The sequence below is a fragment of the Sceloporus occidentalis genome, unplaced genomic scaffold, assembly GCF_023333645.1.
Source record: "Sceloporus occidentalis isolate IW3139 unplaced genomic scaffold, rSceOcc1.0.p SCAF_5, whole genome shotgun sequence".
Lineage (NCBI taxonomy): Eukaryota > Metazoa > Chordata > Lepidosauria > Squamata > Phrynosomatidae > Sceloporus > Sceloporus occidentalis.
The window spans coordinates 125,537,873-125,552,023 of record NW_028316985.1 but is presented as its reverse complement, the minus strand read 5'-3'; the positions used below and the strand labels follow the sequence as shown (position 1 = coordinate 125,552,023).

Genomic DNA, 14,151 nt, shown 5'->3' with positions numbered 1-14,151 from the left:
GAACTCTTGCAAACCTGCAACCTGTCCTCTTGATCCAATTCCTACTCGTCTTCTAATTTCTATAGCTCCTTCTCTTCTGCCCTCTCTTCTCCATATCTTCAATCTCTCTCTCTCTACAGGCTCCTTCCCGTCGGACTTCAAACATGCTCTCATTTCCCCAATTCTGAAAAAACCTTCTCTTGACCCCTCCTCTCTGTCTAGCTATCGTCCGATTCCTCTTCTTCCCTTTCTTTCTAAAGTTTTGGAACGGGTTGTTTATTCTTGCTGTCTTGAGTTTCTTGAAGCCAACTCCATCCTCAATCCCTTTCAGTCTGGTTTCCGCCCATGGCATTCTACAGAGACAGCTCTCACTAAGATCTCGAATGACCTTTTACAGGCCAAGGCTAATGGCCTTTACTCTGTTCTCATCCTTCTTGATTTGTCTGCAGCCTTTGACACCGTTGATCACTGCCTTCTAGTTGATATACTTTCTGACCTTGGGTTTTCAGACTCTGTTCTCGACTGGTTTAGATCTTCTTACTTGTCTGGCAGATCTTTTGCAGTAGTTGCAGGGGGGTCAGACTTCTTCTCCTGTTCTATTATCTGTTGGAGTTCCCCAGGGCTCTGTTCTGGGTCCCCTTCTGTTTTCTCTCTACACACTGTCCTTACGTAAACTCATTAGCTCTTTTGGTTTTTCCTACCATCTGTATGCTGATGACACCCAGCTGTATCTTTCCACCCCTGACCTTTCTCCAAGACTTGAACAGCAAGTTTCGTTTTGTCTCACTGCTGTCTTGCAGTGGATGCGCCATCGGCGATTGAAGCTCAACATGTCCAAGATGGAGCTTCTTGTCTTTCCTCCTAAGTCTACCCTTCAACACTCCTTTTCTGTCTCTGTGGACAACATTTCTATTCAACCAGTCCAGCAATCCCTCAGTCTTGGTTTTATCTTTGATTCTTCTCTGTTGTGTATCCCTCAGTTCCAGACCACAGCCAAGGCTTGTAGATTCTTCTTATACAATATTGCCAAATCCGACCTTATCTCTCTGCCTCTACTGCCAAGATCCTGGTCCATGCCCTAGTGGTCTCACGACTTGATTACTGTAACGTCCTCCTGGCTGGGCTTCCTCTTTCTCACTTCCGTCCTTTAATCTCTGTCCAGCATTCAGCTGCACGCATTATCATATCCGCCCACCGCTCTGACATCTCTCCTGTGTTGGCATCCCTTCACTGGCTCCCACTCCCTTTCCACATTCAGTACAAGCTCCTGCTGTCAACGTTTAAAGCCCTCCATGGGCTGGGCCCTCCTTACTTATCAGACCTTCTTTCTCCTCACCTTCCCACTAGGGTCCTCCGTTCTGGTAGTCAAGGTCTGCTGTCTCAGCCCAGGATTTCCTCTGCCCCATCTCAGATTCGCCCCTTTTCACTTGCTGCCCCTCACTCCTGGAACCTTCTTCCCCCGTGAGCAAGAGCCATCATTTCTTTAATCAGCTTCAAAACGGAGTTGAAGACCATCCTGTTCAGAGAAGCGTTCCCAGCCATTGCATAACTGTCACTTTCTATTTTATGTTCTTTTGTTGCCTGTTTTACTGAATCATTTCCTGTACTGCTATGTATTTTATATGTATTATCCTACTAGAGAGGCATGCTAACTCCAACAGGCCTCCCTGGAAGAAGTTTACCCATCCATTAAGAAGCCAAGCCCTCCCTCCAGTCCATCTGCCTTGGTCCAGGCCTCGGAGGTAGAGAAGAACTGCTGGCCCTCATCCCCTTCCCCTCCACCACTCCCTTCTCCTTTTGTGTCATGTCTTTTTAGATTGTAAGCCTGAGGGCAGGGAACCACCTAATTAAAAGATTGTATGTACAGCACTGTGTAAATTTACAGCGCTTTATAAATAAAGGTTAATAATAATAATAATAATAATAATAATAAATTGCCTTCCTCTGAGGCTGAGAGAGTGTGCATTGTCCAATGTCACCCAGTGGGATCCCATGGCTGAGCGGGGATTCAAATCCTGCTGTCCCAGAGTCCCAGTCCAACATTCAAACCACTATACCGCAGTGGCTCTCTTGGGTGTAGGGAGAATGTAGTGGCAACAGCTGTGACATAAACAACTTTTGTTGTTGTTGTGTGCCTTCAGGTCATTTCGAACTTATGGTGGCTCTAAGGCAAACCTGTCACAGGGTCCCCTAGGCAAGATTTCTTCACAAGGGGTTTGCCATTTCCATCCTCTGAGACTGAGAGCATGTGACTTGCCCAAGGTCACCCAGTAGGTCTCATGGTAGAGCAGGGAATTGTCCACCACTCAAACAACTATGTCAAATACTGAATCTCATGGAAACCACTAGCCAAATTAAAAGTGTACCTTAAAATTACAAGATCAACACCACAGTCCATTTCTGTCCAAAGGCAGATGTTTGGGAATTGGTCTAGTCACTGCACTTGAGTGTCACCTGGTGTGGTCTGCACCCTCCCACACACACCCCCTAGTGACCCCTCTGTCAGGGGGACCAGAGGTTCTAACTGCAGAGGAAGTCATGGCACCACAAAATGGAGGACATTCGGGGGAAACATAGGATGTTACAAAACAAAAGCTAAAAACACTCATAGGAATGTAAATTCATGCCTTTTAGTCAGGCTCAAAACAAAGGACATTTTGCCATTTCTTCTGGAAAGAAGGTTTAAATGTAGGAAAATGAGGACACCTGGTCACCCTGACCCCTGTGGGGACACCAGAACGCCCTCAGCCCTATGGAGGAGTTTTCCTCAACTAACACAACACGGAGAGCCAGTGTGACAGAGTGGTTTGAGCGGTGGACTAGGACCCTGGAGACCAGGGTTTGAATCCTGACTCAGCCATGGAAACCCACTGGGTGACCTTGGGCAAGTCGCACTCCCTCAGCCTCAGGGGATGACCATGCTGAACTGCCCCTGAAGAAGAAACTTGCCAGAAAAACTGCATGATAGGGTTGCCTTAGGGTCACCCTAAGCAACCTTGGGCAAATCACACTCGCTCAGCCTCAAAGCATGACCGTGTCAACCCCCCCTGAAGAAACTTGCCAAGAAAACCCCACGGTCGCCTTAGGGTCACCCTAAGCAATCTTGGCCGAGTCACACTTGCTCAGCCTCAGAGGAGGGCCATGGCAAACCCACCTCTGAAGAAGAAACTTGCCAAGAGAGGCCTTAGAGTGGCCATGAGACTCAGAAAGGCCCTGAAGGCACACAACAACAACCCAACAAGCAGCTCTTCTCATAGTCCCCAGCAGGAGCCCAGTGGGCTGGCATGCTTGGTGGCCCTGGGCTCTCTGAGGGAGGCCTCTCGGGGCTTCTCCCTGGGGCTCCTGCTGGCCTGGCCTGGGCCTTCCCTATCCCTTCCCAAGGGTTCCCTCTCTGCCCCTGGCTCCCCTCACTCAGGGCTGGCCTTCGGGGGGCTATTAATAGCCGCTTCTCCTGCAGCACATGGTGTGGCTGGAGGGGGCTGCGACTTTGCTCTGCCCTTGCAGACGTCCCCGGCCCAAGGGCTGGCCCTGAGGGCAAGAGCCCCAGCCACAGAGAGGAGGCTCTCCTGACCAATGCCTGCCCTGCAGACCCTCCTCTTATCGCGAGACCCAGGGGGGCTATAAATAGTCGGGGGAGCCCAGGACCCTCTCCATTTGGAGCAAGGGCTGGGGAGGTATAGGGCTGCCTTGGGCTGGGGGTGCCTTGCTGCGGGTGGTTTTGTTTCGAAGGGGGGAAGAAGCCCCCTCCTCCCTGTGACCCGAGGGTCCTGGGCTTGGCCCCCCTCTTTGCCCCCCCCCCACCATGGCTGACCAGGCGCTCAGTTTCCTCAAAGACTTTTTGGCGGGAGGGATCGCCGCAGCCATCTCCAAAACAGCGGTGGCCCCCATCGAGAGGGTCAAGCTGCTGCTCCAGGTAAGGGAAAGGGGTGCCCAGCGTCCGGGGAGGACGGGGAAAGAGGGACCCAGGGGCTCACCACCAGCGCGCCCCACTCTGTGCCACCTTTCACTGGCACCGGCTTTCGGTCAAGCTCGAGGAGTAAGAGTTGCATGGCATCCGCACTGGACGATTAACCCGGTTTGAGCCCGCTTTAAGCGCTCATGGCCCCAGGGCTGTATGGAATTCTGTTCTGGGGGCGGTTTTGTTTGTCGAGGGACCAGAACAGAGCCTTTCTGACTCATGGCGACCCTCTCTTGGCAAGTTTCTTTTTCCAGAGTGGGTTTGCGAGTTTCTTGTTCTGAGGCTGAGAGAGTGCGACTTGCCCAAAGTTGCTTAGGGCGACCCTAAAAAGGCAACCCTATTATGGGGCTTGGCAAGTTTCTTCTTCAGAGAGGGTTTACCACCCCCAGAATTCCATAGCCTGGAGGCATGGCCCTTAAAGCGGGCTCAAAGTGGGTTCATCCTCCACTGTGGATCCAACCTAGGTCTTACAAAGACACGAGTTCCTTCTGGGAATGGCAATGAAGGGAATCCCCTCTCCCCAATTCAAGTTGGGGCTGCATGTTTAAAGGCAAGAATCCTGCAGACTTCTGCCTCGAGACCAGAGGAGTGGGAATTCTTGGAGTCAGATGGGCACAAGCCTGGAGTGACTAAATATGGACACTCTACTTGGGCAGTTCTGGTTACACAAGAGCCCTCATTCCCTCAGCTCTGTTTATAGCACAGGGCAGCCAGTGTATGGGACAAATAGCAATCGCAAGGACATTTCTGTACTGCATAAATAAATATTATGAATATTATTATCATCAGTGCATTTAACTAGCATGCCCTAAAGCAGTTTATAAAGTGTAAGTGTGCCCTCAGATCGTAGGTCTTTCGCTCTGGTGGAGGTGGTGGCAGTGGGGTACCATTGCATATGCTGCCAAATCCCAAAAGTACCCATCATTAGTCAAAGGGTTCAAACTTTAAAATGTCAACGTAATGTCAGTGAAACTGGCATTTGCACATGTATGTTGTTGTTTTTTAAGTATGCTTGTGTGTGTGGTTATGGCATAGTGGTTTGAGTGTTGGATTGTGACTCTCGCATGGCCACAAAACCCACTGGGTGACCTTGGGCAAGTCACACTCTCTCAGCCTCAGGAGAAGGGAAGGGCAAACCTCCTCTGAACAAATCCTGGGTCACTTTAGGGTTGCCATGAGTCAGAAATGACTTTATGGCACGCAACAAACTTAACATTTAAATCCTGCCTTTCCTTTAACGAATTCAAGGCAGAATGAACAGCTCCTGTATTTCCCCTTTCTCCTCACAGTATCCTCGCAAGGTGGATTTCAAAGACATAGCCATGTTAGTCTGGGAATATCAATGTGCCAGTGGAATCTTGTGAGACCTTGAGATTAACTGTGCGAAAGAAGTTGCAGCATGAGCTTTCGTAGGCTTTCATAACACAAAAGAAATTGTAGCACAAGTTTACATAGATTTTCATTGACTTTCAGATTCAGTTGCATCTGAGTAAGTAGACCAAGTCTACGAACAACTTCTTTTGCACGGTTAATCTCAAAGCTGCTAAAGATCCCTTTTCATACCAGTGTCCCTGTGAGGAAGGTCAAGATGAAAGACACAGACTGGCCTAAGGTCACCCAGTGAGCTTTTCTTGGCAATGAAGCCTAGGATTTGGATTTCAGACCAGAATGTTCCAGTAATATTGAACTAGACCAATATATAAATATGCTTTGCTACCAGTGGTGTGAGAGTGGACAGAGGTCAACTGAAGGACCTTTCTTGAGAGGGTGATATAGATGGAAGAAAGATGATGTGACCAGATAATTTCCCATCTTGCTGAAAATAGTATCATCCTTTTTTTATGTTATAGACATAAACACACCAGAATAACCAAAATAATTAAAGGTTTATGTGCTATAATGGAAATCAAACTACAACGTAATACAATATGGTAGGGTGAACTCTATGATTCTAAGAATAATTATTTGATGAGGGGAAGAGAAACTACACAGTTCTGATGCCCAAGGTAAGTAGTTGGGCATTCTGTGCAACGGTTGTGTGTTTGTCCTGTATGAAGTAGATGGCCTGCTTTGGCAGCAAATGAGAGATAAGACTGTAGTTGCAGAAACAGGAATGGCTGTTTCTTTCCTTAGAGATGTTGTAAGAGAGCCACTGTGGTGTAGTGGTTTGAGTGTTGGAGTACTACTTTGGAGACCAGGGTTCAAATCCCGCTCAGCCATGAAACCTGGTGGGTGACTTTGGGCAAATCACTTACTCTCAGCCTCAGGGGAAAGCAATGACAAATCTCCTCTGAACAAATCTTGCCAAGAAAACCCCATGATAAGTTCACCTTAGAGTTGCCATAGGTTGGAAATGACTTAAAGGCACACAATCATGACTTGGGTGACAGTGATCCTCCTTTCCACTTCTTCCCCTTCCTGCTTTGCTCTCCCTTCTTTCAACAGGTCCAGCATGCCAGCCAGCAGATCACAGCCGCAAACCAATACAAGGGTATCATAGACTGTGTGGTAAGGATCCCCAAGGAGCAAGGCATCATATCCTTCTGGAGAGGCAACCTGGCCAATGTCATCCGCTACTTCCCCACCCAGGCCCTCAACTTTGCTTTCAAGGACAAGTACAAGCAGATCTTCCTTGGGGGCGTGGATAGGCACAAGCAGTTCTGGCGTTACTTTGCTGGCAACCTGGCCTCTGGGGGTGCTGCAGGAGCAACATCTCTCTGCTTCGTTTACCCTCTGGATTTTGCCAGGACCAGGCTAGCGGCCGATGTGGGGAAAGGCCTGAACGAGAGGCAGTTCACTGGGTTGGGCAACTGTATTGCCAAGATCTACAAATCTGATGGCCTGAAAGGTCTCTACTTGGGATTCAACGTGTCAGTCCAGGGCATCATTATCTACAGAGCAGCATATTTTGGCGTCTATGATACAGCTAAGGGTAAGCAAAAGATGCCTGGTGATGTTTGTGGAGCTCTCAGAAGTGGCAAAACACAGCCTATGCTCTTCATCATCAGGGTTCAACCAGAGTTTTTCTCCCATTTTTAAATGTCCACCATTCTTCTTATCAATTATTTTTGAAGATTTATGAGAAAAATGATTCATCTGGCATGTAGGCAAGGAGCTAATTTCATGTTGTCTTTGGTGCTCTCTTGACTTCAGAGGCAAAGAACCTTTAAAGGAGAACATTGATGACTAACCAGTCTTTTAAATTACCAGTCTAGGCAATGAGGCAATTACTAATTCTGATCTTGCCTGCTGCTTGACTACTCTACCCCACCTTTGTATCCCCCTCATATAAACTTCCTAGTGGGGGCACTGTCACTTGTTCAGCACCCCTTGATGTTAGGTTGGGACTGGGCTTCCTTTGTGCCAACACCCATGGAAATCCCTTCCAAGAGAGGTCAGCTGGCTCCATATCAGAAGGAAACCTCCAGTGGGCAGCAAAACCTACTCTGGCTGTTTTTAGCTATTTTTAACTTTTAAAAGGAATTAGAATTACCCAAGAGAACACCTTTCTAGGAATCTCTATGTCCTCCAGTGCAACTCATAGAATCGTAGAGTTGGAAGAGACTGCTAGGGCCATCCAGTCCAACCCCCTGCCGTGCAGGAAATCTAAATCAAAACATCCCTGACAGATGGCCATCCAGCCTCTGTTTGAAGACCTCTAAGGAAGGAGACTCCACCACACTCCGAGGGATTTTGTAGAACATTTTTTTAAAAGAAGAATTTTAAATGTGAAGTCGAAGGCTTTCATGGCTGGCATCCATAGTTTTTTGTGAGTTTTTCGTGTTATGTGGCCATGTTCTAGAAGAGTTTATTCCTGACATACCCAACTCTCTTCCATGCCAGCATTTATTTTTTATTTATTTTATTTATTTATTCCATTTATATACCGCCATTCCTACGATCATGGCGGTGTACAACAAATGCAAAATACAAATTACAAAATAACCCAATCAGACCCCCTTATTAATACCAAACAGTACAATTCATAAAAACCAACGTACAATCCAGCATTCTCTGAAGATGCCAGCCACAGATGCTGGTGAACCGTCAGGAATAAACTCTTCTAGAACATGGCCACATAGCCCAAAAAACCCACAAAGAAGAATTTTAGTTTGCTATTAATCATGTATTTAATAATTTAAATGTTTTTGTCCATTGTACATCAGCAGTCATGGCAAGTAAATTGGTGTCAGACTGCATTATTTCTGCAGTACAGATGCAGCCTTGATTAACTCTTCATTTTCCATTGTGAGGAAATATGCAATATTAGTTTAGTGGAGTTGTAACTCTCTTGTCAGAGAGTCCTGAAAATCAATTTGTTCTGCGTTCTGGATATCAGTGTTAACACTGCAAAATACCTTAGACTGCAGTACTACCCTTGCTGAATTAGGTCCTTGTCTGCTCTGTTGCTTGAATTAATAAGAGTATGCATGTGAATGAGGTAGATGTGGTAAGATGATGTTGATAATCTTTCCTTCTTCTCCTCCCTGCCTCTTCCTCCCTACATCTTTGGCTACTCTTGATGACAGGTATGCTTCCTGATCCAAAGAATGTGCACATCATTGTAAGCTGGATGATAGCCCAGACTGTTACTGCAGTAGCAGGATTGGTCTCTTACCCCTTTGATACAGTCCGACGTAGGATGATGATGCAGTCTGGCAGGAAAGGAGGTAAGAAATTAACCCTTCCTTTATATAGAGGGTAAACAGGTGCCCACCAAGACTCAAAGGAAGTAAGAAAACTTAAATTAAATGCCTTCCCTTCTTAAGAAGTAAAATTGGAACAGATTTATTTTGACATACAATGCAATTCTATATCTACTTAGAAGCAGGACTGATAAATTCAATTGATTGCTTAAATTATTTTTTTAAAAATTATTTTTTTAATTAAATACAACTGCAAAATTTTCTTAAATCAGTTATTTTAAAAAGTGCCTACGTGCAAGATATTGTCATGAATATTACCTGTACAACTTCTAAATATGTTATATGAATATCTTAACAGCAGTTTATGGGTCCCATTTAGGGAAAAAAGCAGGTAATAAATCAATATATCAATCAAACATAAAACAAATAAGAAATACCCTGAATAGTCTGATTCTGCAGGTGTTGTACTCAAAGTGTATTTTGTCTCTATCTCTCACTCACACACACATACAGAGTTTCTATTTGTCATTATCTTTCATCTCTCTGAAAGCAAACACATAGAGAGTAAATGACTAGAGAATGTGAGGACATCATGAAGATGGAAGGGTCTGGATATCAGTGCAAAGGACCCAGGTTTTTTATGAACTGAAAATGAAGAGCAGTTCAGAGTGATTGCTTATTATGTACTACCCTTCTAATGAAAACTACGTATGTGAAAATGCATTGAGGTTACATTGACCAGCATTTTACACCAACAACTGAGGGACTGTACAGACCGGTGTCCTGCAGCCGCCCCGTTTAGAGGCAGTTCAGGGCCACGCAACTGCATGCCACAGCCCTGATCTCACCTTTCTGCAGCACGAAAAAGAGCCGCAAAAAGCAGGACCTTCTGTGCTGTGGAAGGGGCGCCATAGCTACTGGCATCATGACTTTTCAGTGCTCCTTTGGTTCTGCACCATGTGGACACAGTGGCAGAGGAGTGCCTTGATGCCGGCCACTGTGTGGTGTGGCACACAGTGGCGCACGGCATCATGCTGGCCTGGGAGTGGAATCAGGGTATGGATCATGTGGACGCCATGCTCCAACTCTGCCCCCAGGTCAGCCAAAGATGCCGGTCTTCACACCCTCTTAGTTAAGTATACAGTTATGAACAAGTAAATCTAGGTAGCTATTCAATACTCATGATCACTACTTAAGCATGATTTGACACTATTGCCACGATCATAACTTCCCCCAAACTTACTTTACATCAGAAGCATGAGGATAAGGAGATCCTTTCTGCCAGTGACTGGAGCATGGGTGAATGACATTTCCATCATGTTTGGCTCCATCTGCACTACAGAAATAATACAGATCAACACCACTTTAACTGCTATGGCTCAGTGCTATGTAATCCTGGGAAGTGTAGTTTGTTGTGGCACTAGAGCTCTCTGACAAAGAAGATTAAATGCCTCACAAAACTACAGTTCCCAGAATGCCAGAGCATTGAGCCATGGCAACTGGTGTCAAACTGCATTATTTCTGCAGTGCGGATACAGCCTATGGGGGAGAGAGCTAGTAGAGGTTACTTAGATAAGTATACTCAACTAAGTAGCTGATGCGGAATATTGGTCAACATATGTACACTGGGGGGGAAATTAAATAGAATTTTTCTTGGTAGTAATTTAACTGTTTAAATCATTAAACTCTATGGTTTCCTCCTTGTCCCATTGAAGCAGCTAAGGACTCTTGAGCAGCATTCCAGTTTTACTTCCAGAGCTTGAGAAAGTTACTTTTTGGGCCAGTGTCCTGTTGGTACACTATGCTAGTATAATGGTTTGTTATACTAGTGGTTGCACTTTGTACAGTGTAACAGTGGCAAGGGAAAGCAGAAAAAGCAATTGTCTTTCTCATTGGGAGAAGGAAACTGCAAGCTCTGAGCAGTCTGTTTCTGTAACACCTGAGTTCTGGATGGGACCTCAGAGCCAGAGAGCTATGAGAAGCCTGACTTGCAGAATTGCCTGTCCTGTGTTGTAAGTCATTTGCACCCCAACCTTCTCAGAGCTCTCTGTTTCTGAGAACCCACCCAGAAGCCAAGCACTGCACACAAAAAAAGTGGGGATGCTCAGCACTGACACAAACAACCTTCCAAACTCTGACTGGCATTCTGTGTTGCAGTTACAGCTTTGTAACCTAGAGTTACAGACCTGTAACTGCTCCATATTTAGTAACACTGTGTAGTCATGTTCATGGCACTGTTGCCATGATCGTAAATGCCCCCCAAGCCTACCTTAACAGCCAGCAGCTGCATCAAGCGAAGGATGTTTGTTCAGCTGCTGATTGGGGCACAAGGAGAATGACGTCTCCATCCCTCCTGCCAGTGAGGGTGCAACAACCAGAAGCAGGACCACATCACAATTTCTTTTTGCAGCCTTGTTCACTGGTGGCAGAAGGCTGGAAATGTTATCCTCCTTGTGCCCTAATCAGCATCTGAACAGGCCTTCATTCAGTACAGGTGCTGGTTATTAATGTGAGATTGGGGGAGTCAGGCTATTTAGTTATGATTTGGTAACTAAGAAGCTGATGTCGGATATCAGTAGTTTTTTAAGGGTGGGTTATTGAACATTTTGCATTACTGTGCCCTGTTATTTTTGTCCAACTATGGCACATTTGATTACAATATGCTTTACCTGCACGTGTTGTCTTCCACAGCTGATATCATGTACAAGGGCACAATCGACTGCTGGAAGAAGATAGCAAAAGATGAAGGAGGCAAGGCTTTCTTCAAAGGCGCCTGGTCCAACGTGTTGAGAGGCATGGGTGGTGCTTTTGTATTAGTCTTGTATGATGAGATCAAGAAATATGTCTAAGAGAATCAAACTGCTTGATTCAAATGTTCTCTTTTTGTAATGTTATCTACATGTGGTTTTAACAGGCAACTAAATATTTCCTAGGGAAACAGAGATGGCAATATGGGTCAAATCCAGTTGAGAGATCAGGTTTGCTGTTTTGTAAGATAGGGCAATGGTTGTTCATTAGATCACAAATGAAACATTTTTGTATGGAATATTGGAGCGGCCTCTATGTACATATAAATATTTGACAAATATCAGTAATATATTCTTATGTTTTAAGTGCATTTCTTGGAAATGGCTTGGCACACAATATTTAAACAATAGAAACATGAATTCAATAAACACTCTTAAGTAAAATCTCACCATGTTTATTTCTTTTATAACAACTCCTGAGGGGGAGGCTGTGCCATATGGAACATGTATGTATGTATGTATGTATGTGTGTATGTATATATATATATATATATATATATATATATTTCATATTTAGGCTGTTCACAGATGCTGTAGTTATCATCTTTGTCAGGATGATACAATAGCCTGCTAAGCAAGAATAACTGTCTCATATGTGTGCAAGCAGCAAAATGTGGAACAGTGTGTGTTCCCTATCCACGAATGTCCAAACACCACCAAGAAATGTTTAACTGAGTATACAGGACATTCCAGACATGCTAGAGGATTATTTCAACAAGACTGAAGTGGCTTGATTTGTCTGCATTAAGATTAAGCAAGTCTTCTATGGTCTGTGTTTCTTCTCATTATGAAAAGAATGATGAGAGTTTCAATTCATCATGGCATCCCTCACCCCACTGTCCTCCTTCAAATGAGAAAATATCATCCTTTTCAGTTCCTTATAGCCTTCTCCACCAGTTCTTGGATGCTTTTAGTGCAGGTAGTGTAGCACATAGCATTATATGTACTTCTGCTTAGGAGACACAATTCTGAAACAACTGTGGAGACATAATTCTGAAACAATTTTTCATAAGGCTTGGTGGAAATAAAAGCAAAGTGTACTTCCAGATATTGTATACTTCATAAGAACATAGATTAAGTCCACTGAATTTTGTCTCTGAAGCCTGTTTGTTATCAAAACAGTTTCTTTGATAACTTTTATGATCAAGGTGTTTGTTAATTCTGAACTAAACACTGATTGAAGACAACCAAATGAGCATCCTGCTAGATTAAGTGTCTCCAGAGGCATCATAATACTCAGCAATGTACAGCATACTTTAGAATAAAACAAGAAATGAACAAATTGTGATGAGCTAGTATGCTGATGCATGGCTTTCAGCTGTCCTGGATTCCAGCAATATTCCCTTGATTTGGCATTAGAAAGCTCTTTGCTAATTAGGAACTTGGGGCATTATTAGAAGAAGGGAAAAAACATTTCAAAGCAACAATCAAGCATTTTTAAAGACTACAAATCTCACCTTGATACAGCCCTCTTTGATTTATTATCCAGCACAATGGTGTAAAAAATAAACATTTCTGAGACCTACTTTTTTTTTTAAAATTGCAGTCACGTTTTATTTTTCTAATCATAGTCAGTGAGTCATAAACACATTTAATTTGGGTGAGCTGCTAGATTTCTAGTATGAACTGCAATTTCCATCAGTCATTGCAAGCACAGACAATAAAGAACATGTACTAGTTGCTAGTACAGGGATGAAGTAACATGCCTTCCAGATCTTGTGGCTGTGACTCTCATCCCTAGGGAACATTGCCAAGGAGTGAGATGATGAGGCTTGCAACCAACAAAATTTGGAGGGCTCCATGCTATTAGCTACTGATGACTCCAGCATGACCTCACATATGCAAGCTGTTGAATGTGGTGCTAGAATTTAAAAGTAATGAAGAAGAGAGCCAATATGATGTAGCTTGAGTATTTGACTAAGATTCTGGGAGACCAGGGTTTGAATATCTGCTCAGCCATGGAAACTCACTGTGGCCTTAGACAAGTCACTCTTCTCCACCTTAAAGGAAGGCAATGGTAAATCTTTGAATAAAACTAACCCAAAAATAGTTGTTTTGTGGTTTTTTCAGGATATGCAGTCGTGTTGTAGAAGAGTTTATTCCTGACGTTTTGCCAGCAGCTGTGGCTGGCATCTTCAGAGAAGATGCATCTTATGAAAGCCTTTGACCAGGGGTAGGCAACCTTTTTGAGCTGGGGGCCAGGTTGCTGTCCCTCAGACAACTGGGGGGCCGAAGCCAAAAAATAATTAATTAATTTTTTTTTAAAAAAAAATTAAATATATAAATAAACCAGGACAAATGTAGGACAAAATTTTCAAATTGAAGACACTTTTTTTTTCCAAAAATGGAGGACACGTGAAATGCTGATTTTTTTTTAAATGTTAATATAAATGCATGTTTCTGAGGCTTCTATAGACAATTGCCCCCCAAAGGCCCCGACAGCAATTGGCGGCAGGACCAGGCTGGGGCCAGTCCCAAGGCCTCGCCGGGCCGCATCCGGCCTGCGGGCCATAGGTTGCCTATCCCTGCCTTTGACTAACCCAGAAATCTCTATGGTGGGGTCACTGTAAGTCAGACAGTTTGAAGGCACATAACAATAGAAGAGAGCTCAGTCTCAATATACAGCTGCTCTGAACTCTGAAAGAAGAATGGGGATACAAATAGTGTGTGTGTGTGTGTGTGTGTGTGTGTGTGTGTATTAAGAGCTGGGCTGCATAATGTAATGGCAAGCATTGCCTTGCCTTCTTTGAGCATACATATA

General features: G+C 44.5%; 1 protein-coding gene across 1 annotated transcript; it reads left to right on the top strand.

Moving 5' to 3' along the window:
- The first annotated feature begins 3,613 nt into the window (after positions 1-3,613).
- Positions 3,614-13,437, top strand: LOC149312791 (ADP/ATP translocase 1). Its single transcript, XM_089525382.1, has 4 exons — positions 3,614-3,892; positions 6,383-6,869; positions 8,467-8,607; positions 11,275-13,437. Exons 1-4 carry the CDS (start codon positions 3,782-3,784, stop codon positions 11,430-11,432), a joined length of 897 nt encoding a protein of 298 aa, XP_089381508.1. The 5' UTR covers positions 3,614-3,781; the 3' UTR covers positions 11,433-13,437.
- The last annotated feature ends 714 nt before the right edge of the window (positions 13,438-14,151 follow it).